The sequence below is a fragment of the Chrysemys picta genome, chromosome 6, assembly GCF_011386835.1.
Source record: "Chrysemys picta bellii isolate R12L10 chromosome 6, ASM1138683v2, whole genome shotgun sequence".
Taxonomy (NCBI): Eukaryota; Metazoa; Chordata; order Testudines; family Emydidae; genus Chrysemys; species Chrysemys picta.
This window is the reverse complement of record NC_088796.1, coordinates 126,770,705-126,791,492: the sequence shown is the minus strand read 5'-3', so window position 1 is coordinate 126,791,492 and position 20,788 is coordinate 126,770,705. Positions and strand designations below refer to the sequence as shown.

The 20,788-nt window shown below is 48.4% G+C and overlaps 1 protein-coding gene across 1 annotated transcript; it reads right to left on the bottom strand.

The window, feature by feature from the left end:
- Positions 1-7,346: 7,346 nt before the first annotated feature.
- On the bottom strand, positions 7,347-9,501 carry LOC135972304 (uncharacterized). Its single transcript, XM_065549806.1, has 2 exons — positions 8,577-9,501; positions 7,347-7,982 (listed from the first exon to the last, which is right to left on the bottom strand). Exons 1-2 carry the CDS (start codon positions 9,112-9,114, stop codon positions 7,480-7,482), a joined length of 1,041 nt encoding a protein of 346 aa, XP_065405878.1. The 5' UTR covers positions 9,115-9,501; the 3' UTR covers positions 7,347-7,479.
- Between the last annotated feature and the right edge of the window lie 11,287 nt (positions 9,502-20,788).

Genomic DNA, 20,788 nt, shown 5'->3' with positions numbered 1-20,788 from the left:
CTCCAGTTTTCCTAGCTTATTGATAACTTCCCGAAAATACCACCAGTTCTGACCAATAATGTCAGGGTAGGCCAGTATCAATGACAGAGCCAACAGGAGGACATCCACATGCTGGTCCACAGTTAACTGTAGTTGTTTGCTGGGGTAGGCCTTCATATCCTCAGGAATGCACTGGAGGAAGATTGCATCTCTTGGGATCCCTTCTGCCCCAGCCAAGGAAGTCTGCACCAAAGTCTGGCTGCATCCAGAATCCAGCACTCCTTGCACGTTCATCTCATTGATCCACACAGTTCTTCCTTGCTCTGTGCATGGCTGCCTCACCTTGGCATAATCACATTCCATATAAGGGCATTGTCTTCCAATGTGTCCCGATTGTCCACATGAGAAAACCAAGTCACCAGGTTGTGATCTGAATCCGTTCTCTCATCTGCTGACAACCCTGCCTGCTATAGGGGCCTGGCAGGTTAGTCCTTATTACCCCTTCTGAGTAGCGTGGCCTGGGGCCAACTGCCCTCTTTAGGTTTTGTCCAGACTCTTCCCAGCCTGTCACAGAGACTCGCCCATAGTCAGGATGGCTGTCCTAACTGCTAATAGCCTGCAGATGAGGGTACGTGTCTCTGATCAGTGGAGGACGTTCTCCCTTGACCGGGCTTCACGTCAGGTGGGGACAGCTTCTCAGCCCCAGATTGTCTGCTTCCCCACCTCTCTGGGGTATCCTCAGTGACCGGAAAGTTTTCCATTTGCTGCACTGCCTCTGTCAGAGTCTCAGGACAGTGCCTCAGTGCCCACGTCCATCCCCCATTGCCCATCCCCCAGTCCCCACGCCCATCTGCCAGTGGGGATGGGGACAGGGCACTATTAGTAGCACCCTGGTCAATGAAGTTGCTGCAGCACTGGGAAGCGTGTGGGGTTAACTGAAGCCAACTAACCAATTTCCATTGGGGATTATGAGCCCCTGGGTGGTACTCACTGGGCTAATGATGTAATTGGGAGAAACAGGGAGCATGGAGGAAGCTCAGAGACAGGGCTGGCTCTAGGTTTTTTGCTCAATTTGCTCATCATCCTAGTCTGTTGTAGGGGTGTAGACTTTTACCACTGTGATATTAAATGCTACTGCCTTTAGACGGCTAGAAATAAGCCTGCTGGACATTGGGCGGTGGCATTCTAATATTGAATTCTTGATATCTTTATGCACTAGAAATCCTACGCCATTGATATATTTGTCCTCTCCTCTGCAATAGAGTACATGGCCTTATTCCATTAGTACCTCTCCAAAGTTCTTCCATCCCACCTCAGATTCCTAGGAGGTGCCAGGTGTATTGTTCCATTTCATACGCGAGTTCTTTCAACCTCCCTATTTGTCTCAATCTCCTCACATTCCATGTGGCTATGGCAATGTTCTCTCTTCCACGGATCCTCTTTGTTGGGATTACATCAGCAGTATACTTCTCACGTCTGCCCTAGTGGGAGATGGATGACACAGTCATTATTAACCCGGGCTGCGATCAATCCGGTATGGACATAGTTACCGGATTTCTCCGCCAGGTTAGAAATTTGCCCAAGACACACCATATGATGAGCAAGTCAACGGAGTCCATACTGAAGTAAGCCCAACAGCTGAAAATGTTGCTATAATACAAGGCCCCGAGAGAAAGCGCAAATTCAGAATTTTAACAGGCCATTGTGGATCTATTTCTAACACACATAAGGATGGGCTACGCAAAATGCGTAAGGTCCAGGAAACAATAGATGATCTCTTATGGAATTGTAAAGATGTACCAGCGAGAAGTTTTCCATTCTACGGAAAACGCAAAAGCTTTAGAGTAACAAAATCTCCTTTGCAAGACCTGCCCAGAATACGAGGAAAATGGGGCCCAATTAAAAAGTGATTCTGCAATTCTTTAAGAAGAGTGGGGAAGACGACAAACTTTAAGTGATAACCTAGCCTCAAGGTCCAGTAAATTGCTGTCATAGACTCAGGAAGTGAGTTTTCTGTGCCACAAAACCCAAGATGAAGAAAGGGGTTGCAGGAAGAGACACTACAGTCACTTTGGGATAGAAGAGGCAGGAAGTGGTCCAGGGAGGCAGCAGTTAGTCTGAGGGAGTAGACCTTGGTTGCCAGCTACAGGTTCCCTGGGCTGGACCCCAGAGCAGAGGGAGGGCTAGGGGTCACCTACCAGCCACTGAGGAAGGAGGGGTGAAACCCCCTGAAGTAACGGATGTAAGGAGCATGGAGCCAGAGACAAGGGGAAGACCTGCTGTAAGGTCATTGGACTATAGCTGGTGGACTCTGTTACACCAGAAGGGATGGACTAAAGTGTGACCTGGAAGTTGCGGGAAGAGAGACCACCACAGTGACAGAGAGCCTGTCGGCACGGGGTGCCATATGGGGAGACTGCTGCAATGTCATGCCTGGCCACAAGGAGGTGATCCTGCGGTGTGTGAACCCCTTCACACTCGGGCGAGGATCTGTCCCACCATATACACACAAAATGGCAATATTTGTTATGAGGGGAAAAGGAATCTGACTGTGAGAACTCCTGGTGACATCCATACAGGGACAACGTGAAGTCGGTGTAGGCATGTTGTATGGGACAAGTCACTGTATTTCCTGGTTTCCTTAAGTTTGTGGTGTTTTTTGTTGAAATGCTAATCATAGAATCATAGAATATCAGAGTTGGAAGGGACCTCAAGAGGTCATCTAGTCCAACCCCCTGCTCAAAGCAGGACCAATTCCCAGCTAAATCGTCTTCCTTTAAGGGATGTGGAAGGGACTTTAATTGAGCATTTCCTGGTTTCCCAGTTCCTGAGTTAAGGGTTCTGAAGTCTCATGTACCAGACAGACAAAGAGAGCAAAAGGCACTGTTGTGTAGGGCCATGCTTAACTCTAACAATGTCATTTTAAAATGATTTTTATCAGGACAAATGCCCCTTTAAGATACTCTTTGGAGATCCAAATAGTAGCTCTGAGAGACTAACTCTAGAATCATGATTCCCCCCCCTCAATTTCCTCCATTAACTTACACAAAGAGCTGAGAACTGGAGCAATGGTAACTGTTAGCTACATTAGAGTGATGACATGATAAGCACTTGGATACCATGGTGACAAGCACAGTATAAAATCTTACAGGTAGAGAAAGAGAAGCTGTTAAAGTTCAACTGCAGAAATTCTGATTTTGCTTTTAATTTTAGGTTTTACTTCTAGTTTTAGATCTTGTTTTTAATCTTCTGGTAAAGAAAATCATGTTCTTAGAGGATGCTGCATCAGACTTAATAAATTATTTCATCTCACTCAGCTGAATCTTTGACTAACATGTTCCCTTCTGTGCATTGAACTGGGCACTCAGCTTTGAAAAGCCCATCGGGGCGCTGAGGGGACAAGGAGGGGAGATGAAAGACGGGGGCAGGTGGCCTGGGCAAGAGGGAGTCCTGCCGTAAAAGATCCTTCATGAATCCACACAGATGGCACACTCGGTGCATCAGTTTTCAAGAGTTTAAACCAGAAAAAACAGGACTCATCCTTGTTTTTCCTAGAAATTACTGGTCCTTCCAGCCATCTGGAGCTCACTGCTAGACTTTCAGATTTCTGAGAATTCTCTCCCACCAGCTGATTCTAACTCAGAATTTCTCTCTCTCAGATGTAAATTAGTTGCTCATCTTTAAATGTTGACAGCTCTCCTCAAAATGGCCCTTGTGCTTTTGGTAACACAGGCTGTGGTTAATGCTCCCCTTTGCACAGCTCCTACCAGAATCTGGGTGGTGCCTGTCAGTCCCGGGTTGAGATTTAAAAAAGAGCCTAGAAGAGTTAGATGCCCAAATCCCATCGAATTTCACTAGGAGATGGGCACCTGACTCTCTATGCTCCTTTGAAAATCCCAGCCCCTTTTCAAAAGTCCTTTCTGCTTTAGAGTCTAAGGGTATGTCTACACTATGAAATTAGTTCGAATTTATAGAAGCCGGTTTTATTGAAATCGGTTGTATACAGCCGATTGTGTGTGTCCACACAATAAAATGCTCTAGGTGCTCTAGTCGGCGGACCGCGTCCACAGTACAAGGCTAGCGTCGACTTCCGGAGCATTGCACTATGGGTAGCTATCCCACAGCTATCCCACAGTTCCCGCAGTCTCCGCCGCCCCTTGGAATTCTGGGTTGAGATCCCAATGCCCGGATGATGCAAAACAGTGTCGCGGGCGGTTCTGGGTACATGTCGTCAGGCCCCTCCCTCCCCCGTCACAGCAACGGCAGACAATAGATTCGCGCCTTTTTACCTGGGTTACCTGGGTTACCTGTGCAGACAACATGGAGCCCGCTCAGCTCAGCTGAGCTCACCGTCACCATATGTCCTCTGGGTGCCGGCAGACGTGGGACTGCATTGCTACACAGCAGCAGCTGCTAACTGCCTTTTGGCGGTAGATGGTGCAGTAGACTGGTAGCCTTCATCGGCGATCTGGGTGCTGGCAGCCGTGGGGCTTGCCTTTTGGCAGTAGATGGTGTATTACGACTGTTAACCGGCCTATTACAAGTCGGGTCATCGCACGTTAGCAGAGTCTTCCCTGAGCAGCCGATCGTGCAATAGGCCTGAAGACCATCGTCATACACCGCCCCGTATTTGCTGCCAAGCACCCAGAAAGATGCCGAGGGCTATCAGTCACGCTGCACCGTCGTCTTAAGATGTAAAAAATAGATTTGCTCTGTATTCATTTGCTTCCCCCTCCCTCCGTCAAATCAACGGCCTGCTAAACCCAGGGTTTTCAGTTTAATCTTTGGGGGGGACCATTCTGTGTGACAGTTGTTTGTGTCTCTCCCTGATGCACAGCCACCGTTCTTGATTTTAATTCCCTGTGCCTGTACGCCATGTCGTCACTCGGCCCGCCCTCCCTCCTTCCCCTAGTCCGTCAGATACTACGTTTGCGCCACAGCTCAGAGAGCCGAGAAGCGGTTCGCGCCTTTTCTTTGAATTCTGGGTTGAGATCCCAATGCCCGGATGATGCAAAACAGTGTCGCGGGTGGTTCTGGGTACATGTCGTCAGGCCCCTCCCCCCTCGTCACAGCAACGGCAGACAATAGATTCGCGCCTTTTTACCTGGGTTACCTGTGCAGACAACATACCACGGCAAGCATGGAGCCCGCTCAGCTCAGCTGAGCTCACCGTCACCATATGTCCTCTGGGTGCCGGCAGACGTGGGACTGCACTGCTACACAGCAGCAGCTGCTAACTGCCTTTTGGCAGTAGACGGTGTAGCATGAGTGATAGCCGTGGGGCTGGCAGCCGTAGGGCTGCATTGCACCAGCCCCTTGCCAGGCGATGGTATATTATGACTGGTACCCATCGTCGTCGTACTGGAGTGGCTGTCAATCATGGCCACCTGGGCAGACATGCTACTGTTTCGATGATGATGGCTACCAGTCGTAATATACTATTTTCTGCCAATTGCCCAGTATTGTCTGCTAAGCACCCAGAAGAGGCCGAGGGCGATGCTGGGTGCTGGCGGACGTGGGGCTGCATTGCTACACAGCAGCAGCCCCTTGCCTTTTGGCAGACGATGGTATATTATGACTGGTAACCGTCGTCATCATACTGGAGAGGCTATCACTCATGCTGCACCGTCGGCTGCCAGCTTAAGATGTAAAAAATAGATTTGTTCTGTATTCATTTGCTTCCCCTTCCTCCGTGAAATCAATGGCCTGCTAAGCCCAGGGTTTTCAGTTTAATCTTTGGGGGGACCATTCTGTGTGACAGTTGTTTGTGTTTCTCCCTGATGCACAGCCACCTTTCTTGATTTTAGTTCCCTGTTCCTGTACCTGTACGCCATGTCGTCACTCGGCCCTCTCTCCCTCCCGCCCTCCCTCCTTCTCCTGGTCCATCAGATACTACTTTCGCGCCTTTTTTCTGACCAGGCGCCATAGTTAGCACTGGGATCATGGAGCCCGCTCAGATCACCGCGGCAATTATGAGCACTATGAACACCACGCGCATTGTCCTGGAGTATATGCAGAGCCAGGACATGCCAAGGCGAAACCCGGACCAGCCGAGGAGGCGATTGCAGCGCGGCGACGAGAGTGATGAGAAAATTGACATGGACATAGACCTTTCACAAGGCACAGGCCCCAGCAATGTGGAAATCATGGTGTCACTGGGGCAGGTTCATGCCGTGGAACACCGATTCTGGGCCCGGGAAACAAGCACAGACTGGTGGGACCGCATCGTGCTGCAGGTATGGGACGATTCCCAGTGGCTGCGAAACTTTCGCATGCGTAAGGGCACTTTCATGGAACTTTGTGACTTGCTTTCCCCTGCCCTGAAACGCCAGGATACCAAGATGAGAGCAGCCCTCACAGTTGAGAAGCGAGTGGCGATAGCCCTGTGGAAGCTTGCAACGCCAGACAGCTACCGGTCAGTCGGGAATCAATTTGGAGTGGGCAAATCTACGGTGGGGGCTGCTGTGATCCAATTTGCCAGGGCAATGAAAGACCTGGTGATAGCAAGGGTAGTGACTCTGGGCAACGTGCAGTCAATAGTGGATGGTTTTGCTGAAATGGGATTCCCAAACTGTGGCGGGGCCATAGACGGAACCCATATCCCTATCTTGTCACCGGAGCACCAAGCCACCGACTACGTAAACCGCAAGGGGTACTTTTCAATGCTGCTGCAAGCCCTGGTGGATCACAAGGGACGTTTCACCAACATCAACGTGGGATGGCTGGGAAAGGTACATGATGCTCGCGTCTTCAGGAACTCTGCTCTGTTTCGAAAGCTGGAGGAAGGGACTTTCTTCCCGGACCAGAAAGTGACCATTGGGGATGTTGAAATGCCTATCATGATCCTTGGGGACCCAGCCTACCCCTTAATGCCATGGCTCATGAAGCCGTACACAGGCAGCCTGGACAGGAGTCAGGACCTGTTCAACTACAGGCTGAGCAAGTGCCGAATGGTGGTGGAATGTGCATTTGGACGTTTAAAAGTGCGCTTGCGCAGCTTACTGACTCGCTCAGACCTCAGGGAAAAGAATATCCCCATTGTTATTGCTGCTTGCTGTGCGCTCCACAATATCTGTGAGAGTAAGGGGGAGACCTTTATGGCGGGGTGGGAGGTTGAGGCAACTCGCCTGGCCGCTGATTACGCGCAGCCAGACACCAGGGTGGTTAGAGGAGCACAGCAGGGCGCGGTGCGCATCAGAGAAGCTTTGAAAACTTTTGTGACTGGCCAGGCTACTGTGTGAAACTTCTGTTTGTTTCTCCTTGATGAACCCTCCAAACCCCCCCCCGACCCAGTTCACTCTACTTCCCTGTAAACCAACCACCCCACTCCACCCTCCCCTCCCCAATTCGAGCACCGCTTGCAGAGGCAATAAAGTCATTGTTTTTTCACATTCATGCATTCTTTATTAGTTCCTCACAGAAGTAGGGGGATAATTGCCAAGGTAGCCTGGGATGGGTGGGGGAGGAGGGATGGAAAAGGACACACTGCATTTTAAAACTTTAACTCTTATTGAAGGCCAGCCTTCTGATGCTTGGGCGATCATCTGGGGTGGAGTGACTGGGTGGACGGAGGCCCCCCCACTGTGTTCTTGGGCGTCTTGGTGAGGAGGCTATGGAACTTGGGGAGGAGGGCTGTTGGTTACACAAGGGCTGTAGCGGCGGTCTCTGCTCCTGCTGCCTTTCCTGCAACTCAACCATACGCTCGAGCATATCAGTTTGATGCTCCAGCAGACGGAGCATTGCCTCTTGCCGTCTGTCTGCAAGCTGACGCCACCTATCGTCTTCAGCGCGCCACTTGCTCTGTTCATCCCGCGATTCAGCCCGCCACCTCTCCTCTCGTTCATATTGGGCTTTTCTCATGTTCGACATTGACTGCCTCCACGCATTCTGCTGTGCTCTATCAGCGTGGGAGGACATCTGCAGCTCCGTGAACATATCGTCCCTCGTCCTACGTTTTCTCTTTCTAATGTTCATGAGCCTCTGCGAAGGAGAAACATTTGCAGCTGGTGGAGGAGAAGGGAGAGGTGGTTAAAAAAGACACATTTTAGAGAACAATGGGTACACTCTTTCATTACAAGGTCGCATATTTCGGCTTGCAGGCAGCCATGGTAGGCCACAGTGTTTTGGCTTTTTTAACCTTCTTAACATGCGGGAAAGGTTGCAAACAGCAGTGCATTTCCCATATCAAGGATGAATTGGGTTGTCCATTTAAAATGGGGTTTCAATGTAAAAGGAGGGGCTGCGGTTTCCCGGTTAACATGCGGCACAAACACAAGTAAACCACCCCCCCCACACACACACGATTCTCTGGGATGATCACTTCACCCCTCCCCCCACCGCGTGGTTAACAGCGGGGAACATTTCTGGTCAGAAGAGCAGGAACGGGCGCCTCTGAATGTCCCCTTAATAAAATCACCCCATTTCAACCAGGAGAGCTTTCTGGAGATGTCCCTGGAGGATTTCCGCTCCATCCCCATACACGTTAACAGACTTTTCCAGTAGATGTACTGGCCGCGATTGCCAGGGCAAATTAATCATTAAACACGCTTGCTTTTTTTTTTTGTAATGTTTACAAATATTTACAAAGTTACACTCACCAGAGGTCTCCTGTGTGCCCTGAGGGTCTTGGGTGAGTTCGGGGGTTACTGGTTCCAGGTCCAGGGTCACAAACATATCCTGGCTGTTGGGGAAACCGGTTTCTCCGCTTCCTTGCTGCTGTGAGCTACCTACAGTACCTCCATCCTCATCTTCCTCATTCCCCGAACCGTCTTCCCTGTGTGTTTCTCCAGTGAGAGAGTCATAGCACACGGTTGGGGTAGTAGTGGCTGCACCCCCTAGGATCGCATGCAGCTCCGCGTAGTAGCGGCAAGTTTGCGGCTCTGCCCCAGACCTTCCGTTTGCTTCTCTGGCTTTGTGGTAAGCTTGCCGTAGCTCCTTAATTTTCACGCGGCACTGCTGTGTGTCCCTGTTATGGCCTCGGTCCTTCATGGCCTTGGAGATCTTTTCTAATACTTTTCCATTTCTTTTACTGCTACGGAGTTCAGCTATCACTGCTTCATCTCCCCATATGGCGAGCAGATCTCGTACCTCCCGTTCGGTCCATGCTGGAGCTCTTTTGCGATCCTGGGACTCCATCACGGTTACCTGTGCTGATGAGCTCTGCGTGGTCACCTGTGCTCTCCACGCTGGGCAAACAGGAAATGAAATTCAAACATTCGCGGGTCTTTTCCTGTCTACCTGGTCAGTGCATCTGAGTTGAGAGTGCTGTCCAGAGCGGTCACAATGAAGCACTGTGGGATAGCTCCCGGAGGCCAATAACGTCGAATTCCATCCACACTACCCCAATTCCGACCCGCAAAGGCCGGTTTTATCGCTAATCCCCTCGTCAGAGGTGGTGTAAAGAAACCGGTTTAAAGGACCCTTTAAGTCGAAAGAAAGGGCTTCGTTGTGTGGACGTGTCCAGGCTTAATTCGGTTTAACGCTGCTAAAGTCGACCTAAACCCGTAGTGTAGACCAGGCCTCAGAGATTTAGGTTCAGGGGTTTTTAAAAAGCAGGAGGTCCACTCTGGGAACCAACAGTTTTTTATTCTCACTGTAGTGAAGCGAAGACTCACTGGTGCGGCACCTCCTGCTGGTTGTCCTGGAAATTAGCTCGATTCCAGCTCGGAGCGCCCTCTGCTGGCCGGTGGCTCACCTGCCTCAGGCCCCCCATGTCCCGCCCGGATCCCAGTGCCCCGTACCCTGGGGTTCTGCCCCAGTAGTACCTCTACTCTGGGTCTCTCCTCCCAGGGGAACCCCCAACCCTCTAAGCCCACCTTGCCTCAGTGGCTACTGCCCGTCATCATCTAGCTCCTGTTCTCTGGGGCAGACTGCAGTGTAATGGCCACGCATCATTGGCAAGGGGGGTTTGGACCTGCTGCCTTTCCCTGCAGCCCAGTACTTCTCTAGGCCTTCCTGTCAGGCCGCAGCCTGGGAGGTCGCCAGGCCTGAGCTCCCCAGCTCCGCCTGCCCCTTCCCCAGCACTGCTCTGTCCACGGTACCCTTTGCTCCTTCAGGCAGCTAGGTCCATTTCTCTCCTGTTGGTTGTCCTGGGAATTAGCTTGATTCCTGCTTTGAGTGCCCTCTGCTGGCCGGTGGCTCACCTGCCTCAGTCCCCCATGTCCCTCCCGGACCCAATCAGCCTACCTTTTCTCCTCATTTTTCAAGAGCGGGGTAACTGCCCCACTACACCCACCTGTGCTGACAATATATCACTATGATTTGAAAGGCACAAAACCACCTATTACTGGGTTTAATATACCTTACACTTTGCAGTTGTTTTCAAAAACTACGTAGAGCCTGGTTACACTAAAAGTAGGCTTCCTGTGTCTGAGGTTCTCTTATTAGATGATCTCACAGTACAGATGTGGAACTACTCTGTAGTTATTTATGAAATTTATATACATATACATATATACACACACATACACACACAAAACTTATGAATGCTGTATGACCATATGACTCCTGGTGCAGGGGGTAAGAGGGTCAAGTACCATGGACAGCAATAACAAGTTCATCTACCTAGGCCTCAAGCGGATTTCAAATACTCACAGCAAACCAGATGTTCTTCAACGAATAGGTCTCTCCGCTTCCTGCATGAAGTCCATGTCTTGCTTAGGGGCACAAAAACACCTTTGCACTGAGACAATGCATTCAGGATCTATCAAACTTGTGTACTGCCTGTATTGCTTTATAAGTCAGAAACCTGGCCCTCTTACTGGCAGACTTGGAGCGGCTAGAAACCCTCCACGTGTACTGTCATCACCAAAACCTGAGCATGAATTTGTCTGGCTTTGTGCCCAATGTCACACTCTCGCAAAGATATGGCCTTCCTTCAATCGCTCATTATATTCAAAAGCGGCATTGGCCATGCCACCAGGATGGCTGAATACACACCGTGCTGGCAAACTCCATTTATGTGTGTAATGCGGTGGCTGCCCTGACCCTATCTGGCACTGCCTGCAGGGCCATCCCAGAGACGGGTAGATTCGCAGGATTGAGCCAGATCTGGGAACTTCACTATCCGACACCTGGTGCGATGCTATCAACCATGGTCACACTGGCTGGCACAATGGGCCTTAGTAACCTATGCATGTTTGATGCTGCTGCTATTGGGTTAGATCGTGGGACATTTATTCTATGACTATATTGGGTTAAACCAATAGGGCTGCTGGAAAAACAAGCAGGAAGCAAATCAAGTGCTGGAGCTAAGCCACACCCACCCACCACTTCAGGGGTGTCAGGAGACAATGCCCGACCTATTAATTATGAAGATTCTACCCCTGGGCTGCAGCCAAGTTACAAAACGTGTTTGCCAATGCTGGGAGCCAGCAGATCAAAAGGATTATAAAATGATTTAAAAAAAAAAGACTCTCTCGGTCCAGAGGTCAGGCAATTGTTGGGGAGTTCTTCAGGTGTCACCCAGGACACACTGGGGTGTCTGAAGAAGCTAAGCTTTCCTGGCCCACCATCCCAGGATGGGAGGGCTTTAGGTAAGATAAAGATGCATGTAGACAGTTTTAAAATCCCTTTCTCTAAATGCTTCATTCCTACTGTTAAGATTAAACAATACTTTGATCTAAGGCAGCTGTTGGGTCACTCTATTCACCACTGGTCACGGACTCCCCAAGGGAATAACCATAGGTGCCAAACCCAGCCGGATCTGCTGCGTAAGCACCGTGACACACAGTACTGTAGGGCAGGGTCTGGTTTAAGAATGGGAGATGTTGTCAGTACCGTGGAATGTTGTTAACACTGCAGCATTGTTACTGCTGCCAGCGTTGCTGTTCTTGGAGCTCCGACGTCAGTTGCACTAGCAGGCAGCACCGGCTGTTAATTCCGCAGACCTCGATGTTACTCCAAGACAGACCAGAAGCTGGATTCAGTGGCGAAGGCGCTCGGCCAGGCTTATTGTTGACAAAGCCCGGTACTAGCACCCTGGCTAGTTGTTAACACATGTATGCCCGTAACAAGGTACCCGCTCAATCAGCACACCAGGATGCCATCCCCTCAGCGAGTACAAAGTCACCCCTCCTATGACTTCTCCTTTTATCCACTGACACAAACAAGTCCCATATTACACTCTAGATGATGAAAGCTACCACCCTTATTCTTGTACCTGCTAGTTCAAACCAAACAGCCTTATCCATTATCTTGTCATGCCAGCCTTCTCTCACAAGGGGTTGGTGCGTTCCTGTAGCATCTCTTAGGAATGTGTTTACGTAGTTCCGTGAGAGGTCTGGGTGTTTTTGGACCATCCTCTCCAGCCAGGAATGTGCTTACGTGCTGTTAGCTAATACAGGCGCCAACTTCCCCTCTAGCCGGGGGGTGCTTGATCCCCCCCACCTCCGCCACAGGCCCCTCCCCCATGCCACCCCTTCCCCAAGCCCCTGCCCCACCTCTTCCCTCCTCTGCTCCACCCCATCCCTGCCTCTTTTCTGCCCACGGAGTCAGCACCACTGTTAGTTATACCTCGGGCTCCAGCAAGACCTACAGAAGAATCAACATCATTTCACCCCAGGAGAGAGAAAAGCAAAAGGCTTGACACCTGCAGGGGTGCACTCAGAGACTAGAGGGGGCACTTATGAAGGTGTACCACATTACTGAATCATCTGTCTTAATTATTTGCATTTATGGGGTTTGTTCTTAAAGGGTGTCATTCACTCCGTGTACAAGGTGAACACAAAGGCTATCCACCACTTAAGTGCAGTGACCCTGGAACACTTTTTATACTGGGAATGCTGAAAGACACCTAACCAAACTGTACAGCAGTGGTCCCCAAACTTTTTACCTTGCACCTCCCCTTATACCCCTCCGCACCCACTATGAGCTGGGGCTGTGAGCAGGACTGTGGCTCCAGGAGGGGAAGACACGGACGGGGTAAGGGGGCCGAAGCGCTGCAGCACCCCCACACCCCTAGTTCTTGTGCCTATGCTTAAGTGCCATTTAAGCTCTTTGTTAATGGCGGAAGTAGGTCTTAAGTAATGCACAGGCCTTCTCCTGGCTCTTTCTGTAAGGGTAACAATGCTTTAAAATCTAGTTTAGCATGATGACTATTCTCTAGCAGGGTACAGAGGGCATTTTCTGACTTCTGTGGAAGGGGCAGGGGTGACTCCTGCTGGCTTGGGGAAAATACAAAATCAGAATCTGTGCTGCTTGGGATTTTCAGGTCTAACAATGAATTTCCTCAGTTTTAAATCAGTGTAACTCAATTAAAGTCAATGCAGTTCCACCTCTGTAAAACTGGAGTAACTCAGCAGTAAATCAAGCCCTTGACCTTGAGCAAGTCTGCTGGGTCTGATTTACTTTTCAATTTCCACAGCCTCTCAAATGTTTGTGCACTAGTGACTGGTAGTTCCCTCTGCAGGATTCTGTTAGTGGATGTTACAGCTAGAAGTAGTTTGGGTTAGATCCGACAGCAGGAGCTCAGCTGAACAGCAATCTCTTTCTGCCAGTGGCAACCCTCACCTTTGATAGTTCATTTTAGAACTGTGAAACTCCATTTTAGCTCAGGTTCTCTCACTGGGAAGATCTTTTTCTAACTTGGCCAGTGTTGAATTTTGTCAAATGCCATTTGTAATTCTCCTGAATAAATGAGGGAAACACCATAGCGGTTCAGTGACAAAGATCAATTGGTATCTTTTCCGTAGTGACGGCACCTTTTACTTTTTTAGGCCTGACATCTGAGCACTTAGGAATTTGGGATTACTTTGAATGCGGCACCATTAAGGATTGTTAAAAAACATCAAAGCATTACTAAACGATCTGTTAAAAAAACACTATTGTTGCAATCTCTATTATGCTAATCTATTCATGATCTGGTTATTTTGCATAATCTCAAACTCCCATAGCGAATAAAAGCTAACTGCATTGGGCTAAGAAAAATATACTTTCATGGTGAATTATACACTTGTTAGAGAACACAGTTTGATTTTCTTTAAACATGTTATCTATGCAGACCACTGAATTGTCTTTCTGGGGAGCGGTTTCTGAAAGCAATGTTAAGATGCAGTATAGTGAAGTATCTGTTTACAATAGAGGGACATGGGATATTAAGGTATTTTGTTCAGGTCAAAAGCAGAAACAGCTGAAGACTGCTGCTTGTCATTGAGATAGTCCCGGTGGACCAGTGCAACTCTTTGGTTGGAGAAAAACTGGCTTTGAATTTAAGTTATGACTTAGCACGCATGGCAGAATAGTTTTGCAAACCCTAAGTGCATGTAAGGAGAGATGCACTGTGAGGTCATATGACCCACATAGCTCCGTAGCTCTGATAATTAATACAAATTCCTATCTCCACAATATAAATATGGCAATTTAGAAGAACTCCAGGAAACCAGTTTAGAGAAAAAACACAGATCAGTGGACTGATTTAATCAGGATTCACCGGAGTGCTGTTTTATGGAGCAGGGACAGTCACATGGGCAACCCTGAAATGACAACACAGCTGTAAAGAAAACACAGACGGGTCTCAGTCCCCGTACTGAGCAAAGACTCTTGTGTATAAACCGGTAACGGGTTTCAGGGCTGGTACAGGGGACTTCCAAGAAGGAGCTTTGGAGTGCAGCGAGACAGAATCTGCAGCTTCAGCTCAGCAAAAAAATCAAAGGGTGCTAGGATCCAGACGATCTTGGCAGCCCTGGAGGAGGGAACAAGATCAGATTGACTAGCAGAAGGGGAAGGAGGAGGAGATATTCTCTCTTCCATAAAGAAAGGGAACCTTTGCAAAAAAGAGAACCTCTGAGCCTACTGTTAAGAAAGAGCGAGCTCATCAACCCCACACAGTCCTCACTCCCCACAAGAGAGAAGAACGGCCATGGACTGCCCTGCATTCCCAACTAAATGCAACACTGACTCGACACTGCTGTGATGGGGGCCATATATTGTAAGTACCTAGATAGAGACACAGGCAAGTAGGCAGGACAGTGATAATGAAATTCAAAGACAAACTGTGTTGGATAGCCTGGGGAGTGTTGTGATGATAGTACCATATTTATAGGGGCTCCCACCAAAGGTCATGGGCCCCTTAGGTGCGGCACATATAGTAAGAGAAAAAACCCTGCCCTGGAGATGGATAAGCAATGGGAAGAGAAACAAAGGTGGGGTGAGTCAGACAGGAGGTCAACGATGGACCAATACCCAGCTGTTCTGAGTCCTAGTCCACCAAAGCACAACACTTCTCAATTGGACCAAATACTCTACAAAGAAATAGTCACATGCTTCCCTGACACCTGTGCTAGCCCTAAGGAGAAGAGTGCTGTGTACACGTGCAAGAAGAAGATGGAAGAAAGAAGGAATATTTTGGCTCTTTGAACCCCTACAGGAATCCATAGTCAAATCAAATCATCCAGCAATCCAGAGGAAAAAGCATCATTCCAGGGTCTCTTGAAAGAATCAAGAGGTTCTACACAACTCCTGCATGAGCCCAGAAACCAGGTCAGAGGAGCAGAGCTGAACTCTTACAGGTTCAGCCACAGCCTGGTACTCTTTCATCTTCAAACAAAAAATAAAGAAAATGGACACAGTGATTCATAGATTCATAGATTCTAGGACTGGAAGGGACCTCGAGAGGTCATCGAGTCCAGTCCCCTGCCCTCATGGCAGGACCAAATACTGTCTAGACCATCCCTGATAGACATTTATCTAACCTACTCTTAAATATCTCCAGAGATGGAGATTCCACAACCTCCCTAGGCAATTTACACAAAGCAAATGTTTAAAATGGGTTTGAAATTATAACCATGCGATATGTGATGAAAATATGGTTCCAGTGAGAAGGGGAATGATTGTTTCCCCATCACTAATGAAAATCGGAACAGCTAGATGCTTCCAAACAGAGTGTGTAACAAAAATCCTTACAAATGAGGTTAAGCAGAGGATTGCTGGGGATTCTTTTAAGTTCTCTCAATGATTATCCATATTACAATTGCATTAAGAGGCCCCAGTAGAGATCAGGTCCGGAGGTTGTGCCTTCCTAAGTGTATGTGCAATCTAAACACACAAGCGTGAGAGGGAAAACAGAGGCAAAGTGACTTACCCATGTTCACATGAGACATCACTGGTGGAGCTGGGATTTGAACCCATAGTCTCAGCCTAATGCCTCTACCCATGAGGCCACTCTCAAGGGAGGAGTGGAGGAATTTTCTTTTGCTCTCCGTGTCTATTAAAGGTCGGGTGGTGATTGGCTGGAACGGAGTTGCAGGCTCTACTAAGAACATTCCTGGCTGGCCCAGGATTTAAGTGCTCTTTTGGGGGCCTTTTTTGTTTTGCTGCAAGTTCAGATTTTGCAATTTCTTTTAATTAATTCTTGTGTGGTCACCTAGGCCCCATCTCGACAGGATTGGGGAATGGACAGTAGACTTCTGAAAGGGGGGAGCTAAAACCTAGTGAGAGAAATTAGAACTAAATTAGTGTTGGCATGTAAACTTTTCCACTCAACTATCTCTGAAGGGAAGGAAGAAACACAAACATCCCATAATTCCGGAAAGCACTTAAGCGTGTGCTTAGCTCCAGCTTATTCAAGACAGCAATCGAGCATACGCTTAATGTGAATCACGTTCTTAACTCACATCGATTTGAACGAGGCTCAAGCATGTGCTTAAAGTTGGGCCTGTTTTCCCATTTCAATTCATGCAGATACACACCACCCGGCTAATGCAAATGGACAAGAAACAACCTTTATAACTCAGTCTGCACTACAGGGAGGATCACTAGTCACAGTGGCCATCTCCTCCGTAATTAAAAACCTGCAGCTGGCCCGTGCCAGCTGACTTGGGCTTGAGCTAAGGACCTGTTTAATTGCGGTGTCTAGAACCTGAATCAGCTGGAAGGGGCCAGCCCCGGGTATCTAGCTGCAATGTAGACATACCCCCAGAGACCAAGTGTTGGGTTCCATGTAAGTGGGGAATAGGAAGGCTAAGGAGATCAAATGCACAAACCCGGGCCAGGGCCTGGGCTGGAAAGGCAACATGAGGACCCCTCTCCTTGTATGCACTCTCATAAGGTCCAGGACTATGCGGGAAACCGAAACTGTTTCCTACTCATATCCACTAGTGACACAGTCCTGGCCAACTGAGGTGGCCAGCCACAGACAGGTGAATCCTATATTGATACAGAGTTAAGGCTGCATAACCACTCCAAGGTTGGGAAATGGGGAAGCTGAACACTATTATTGAGATCTAGCATATGATCATGTAATTAAATGAAAGGTTTTTCCACACAAAGGGGCAGAGTTCGTACTGAATGCTCAACCTTAACTATAGCTTTGCCTGACTCCTGGGCATTTAAATGTAATGTTGCATTAGTGTATTTTTTTGCATATAATTGTAGAATTATTTTACAATGAAATATTACTTGTTTCTGTTACATGCCTCCCACTACTTAACCTACTTAACCAACCCTAGTTCCCCCAAAAGGTAGTGCAGAGAAAATTGATTTTAATTTCAAAAGCAGTGAAAGTGTTTTGATTCTTTGCATTTTTATCAGAGACATTTTATATTCCCCCCCCCCCCCAAATAGTGGAAATCAATAATGCATGGTCTGAGATCAACTACAAAGCTATGATCTTGTAGAGTGAGCAGTTTTACTTTTAAATTCTTAAAATGTAGTATCAAGAGAGATACTACAAGAAAGAAAGTCTTTTGTTTGTAAAAAGCAACAGAGGGTCCTGTGGCACCTTTGAGACTAACAGAAGTATTGGGAGCACAAGCTTTCGTGGGTAAGAACCTCACTTCTTCAGATGCAAGACTTTTGTTTGTAAGACTTTTTTCCTGATCTATGCCTCCATTCTAAAAATACATTGTCCAGATGCAGTGTATAGCAACAGAAATCACTGGACATTTTGCTGCATGGTAACTTGCCCATTTGGGAAAGTATTTTAAAGCATACTAGTGCCTAACATTAAGGGGAATCTCCATGCTATCATAATACAAACAATCACACTTCAAATTTAGCAGGGAGGATGCTAATCAGGAGAAAGAGAGGCAAAGGGATTTGCCCTAGGTCATATGATAGGTCAGGGGCAGAGCCAAGAAGAGAACCAGGCCTCCTGAGTCCCCGTTCTATGCCCAATCCATGAGATAACACTGCCTATACCAGGTGTGCATGTGCACGCCCGTATGCCTTGGGGTCATATACTGGTTTGATCTACACACTTGTGCATCCCTAAAAAGCCACTGCTAGGAAGCTGCAGGGCAGGCATTGTCTACCCTCCCTGCTCCTAGCCCCACTCCAATCCTGCTTAAAGTGTCCCAGGATGGAGTTCTAGGGATCGGAGTAGGGTTCACATGTTCGGTTACATCCCTGTTCTGGCCACTCTGGGGGACAGTTCACGTGGCTGTGGGCAACCAGGATAGATACCAATACTCACTTGTGGGGGCTAGTACACAGGTGAGTCTCAGGCCTTGAGCTAGAATTTAGCCTAATAACAGAAGCGTATGCAAGGCCTCAGACACCAAAGGAGAGGAATTACGGAATGCTGGCCGTCTCTTCACGGTCAGGACTGTGACTAACTTTGCCAAAATTTAGCTAATCTGCACAATTTTTGTTTAGGGTAGAAGGCTCATTGTTGGGTGGCCTCATCTGCAGTAAGCAACACTCGCATCTGATCACTTGCATCTGAAGAAGTGAGGTTCTTACCCACGAAAGCTTATGCTCCCAGTACTTCTGTTAGTCTCAAAGGTGCCACAGGACCCTCTGTTGCTTTTTACAGATTCAGACTAACACGGCTACCCCTCTGATACTCATCTGCAGTGATAACCTCAGACCTGCCTTCAGGCAGTGAGTGAAGGCAAATCTCCACGTGGACTGTTTGAGCTCTGGGAGAAACCCTCCTGTCCACTCAGGCAGCTGTTTTGATGGTTTGACCTCACTGGTTCAGTGGATCCAGAGCATTCCCTGCGGGGGCTCTGAGGATCAATACTGTCCCTTTCATGGACCACTCTCTTGATGTCTTGCTAAGCGCTCTGTGATGATCTTTTGCCCTCATCCATGATTACGGTGGCTCTTTTCCCCAGTTTCATTGCCCGAGGTCATACCCTGTTTTGCCAGACAACCTCTAAGCAGCAGCAAGAAAGAAGGATAGCTGGAGTGTTGGTAGGGGAAATCTCTGGTGAATCTGATCAACAGCTAATGTACTCAATGCTTTTTTTGCCTCTGTCTTCATGAAAAAGGGGAGACTCCTGGGCAGCACAGCATGGGGAGGAGGTGACCAGCCCTCTGTGGAGAAAGTAGTAGTTCAGGACTACTTAGAAAAGTTGGACGAGCACAAGTCCATGGGGCTGGATGCGTTGCATCTGAGGGTGCTAAAGGAGTTGGCGGATGTGATTGCAGAGCCATTGGCCATTATCTTTGAAAACTCATGGCAATTGGGGGAGGTCCCGGATGACTGGGAAAAGGTTAATGTAGTGCCCATCTTTAAAAAAAAAAAAAAAAAAAAAAAAAGGAAGGAGGAGGATCCGGGGAACTACAGGCCAGTCAGCCTCACCTCAGTCCCTGGAAAAATCATGGAGCAGGTCCTCAAGGAATCAATTCTGAAGCACTTAGAGGAGAGGAAAGTGATCAGGAACAATCAGCATGGATTCACCAAGGGCAAGTCATGCCTGACTAACCTAATAGCCTTTTATGAGGAGATAACTGGCTCTGTGGATGAGGGGAAAGCAGTGGACGTGTTATTGCTTGACTTTAGCAAAGCTTTTGATACGGTCTCCCACAGTATTCTTGCCGCCAAGTTAAAGAAGTATGGGCTGGATGAATGGACTATAAGGTGGATAGAAAGCTGGCTAAATCATCGGGCTCAATGGCTAGTGATCAATGGCTCCATGTCTAGTGGGCAGCCGCTATCAAGCGGAGTGCCCCAAGGGTCAATCCTGGGGCTGGTTTTGTTCAATATCTTCATTAATGATCTGGAGGATGGTGTGGACTGCACCCTCAGCAAGTTTGCAGATGACACTAAACCGGGAGGAGTGGTAGATATGCTGGAGGGTAGGGATAGGGTACAGAGGGACCTAGACAAACTAGAAGATTGGGCCAAAAGAAATCTGATGAGGTTCAACAAGGACAAGTGCAGAGTCCTGCACTTAGGACGGAAGAATCCCATGCACTGCTACAGACTAGGGACCGAGTGGCTAGGCAGCAGTTCTGCAGAAAAGGACCTAGGGGTTACAGTGGACGAGAAGCAGGATATGAGTCAACAGTGTGCTCTTGTTGCCAAGAAGGCTAACGGCATTTTTGGGCTGTATAAGTAGGGGCATTGCCAGCAGATCAAAGGATGTGATCATTCCCCTCTATTCGGCATTGGTGAGGGTCATCTGGAGTAGTGTGTCCAGTTTTGGGCTCCACATTACAAGAAGAATGTAGAAAAACTGGAAAGAGACCCGCGGAGGGCAACAAAAATGATTAGGGGGCTGGAGCACATGACTTATGAGGAGAAACTGAGGGAACTGGGATTAGTCAGTCTGCAAAAGAGAAGAATGAGGGGGGATTTGATAGCTGCTTTCAACTACCTGAAAGGGGGGATCAAAGAGGATGGATCTAGACTGTTCTCAGTGGTGGCAGATGACAGAACAAGGAGCAATGGTCTCAAGTTGCAGTGGGGGAGGTTTAGGTTGGATATTAGGAAAAACTTTTTCACTAGGAGGGTGGTGAAGCACTGGAATGGCTTACTTGAGGAGGTGGTGGAATCTACATCCTTAGAGGTTTTTAAGGTCAGGCTTGACAAAGCCCTGGCTGGGATAATTTAGTTGGGGATTGGTCCTGCTTTGAGCAGGGG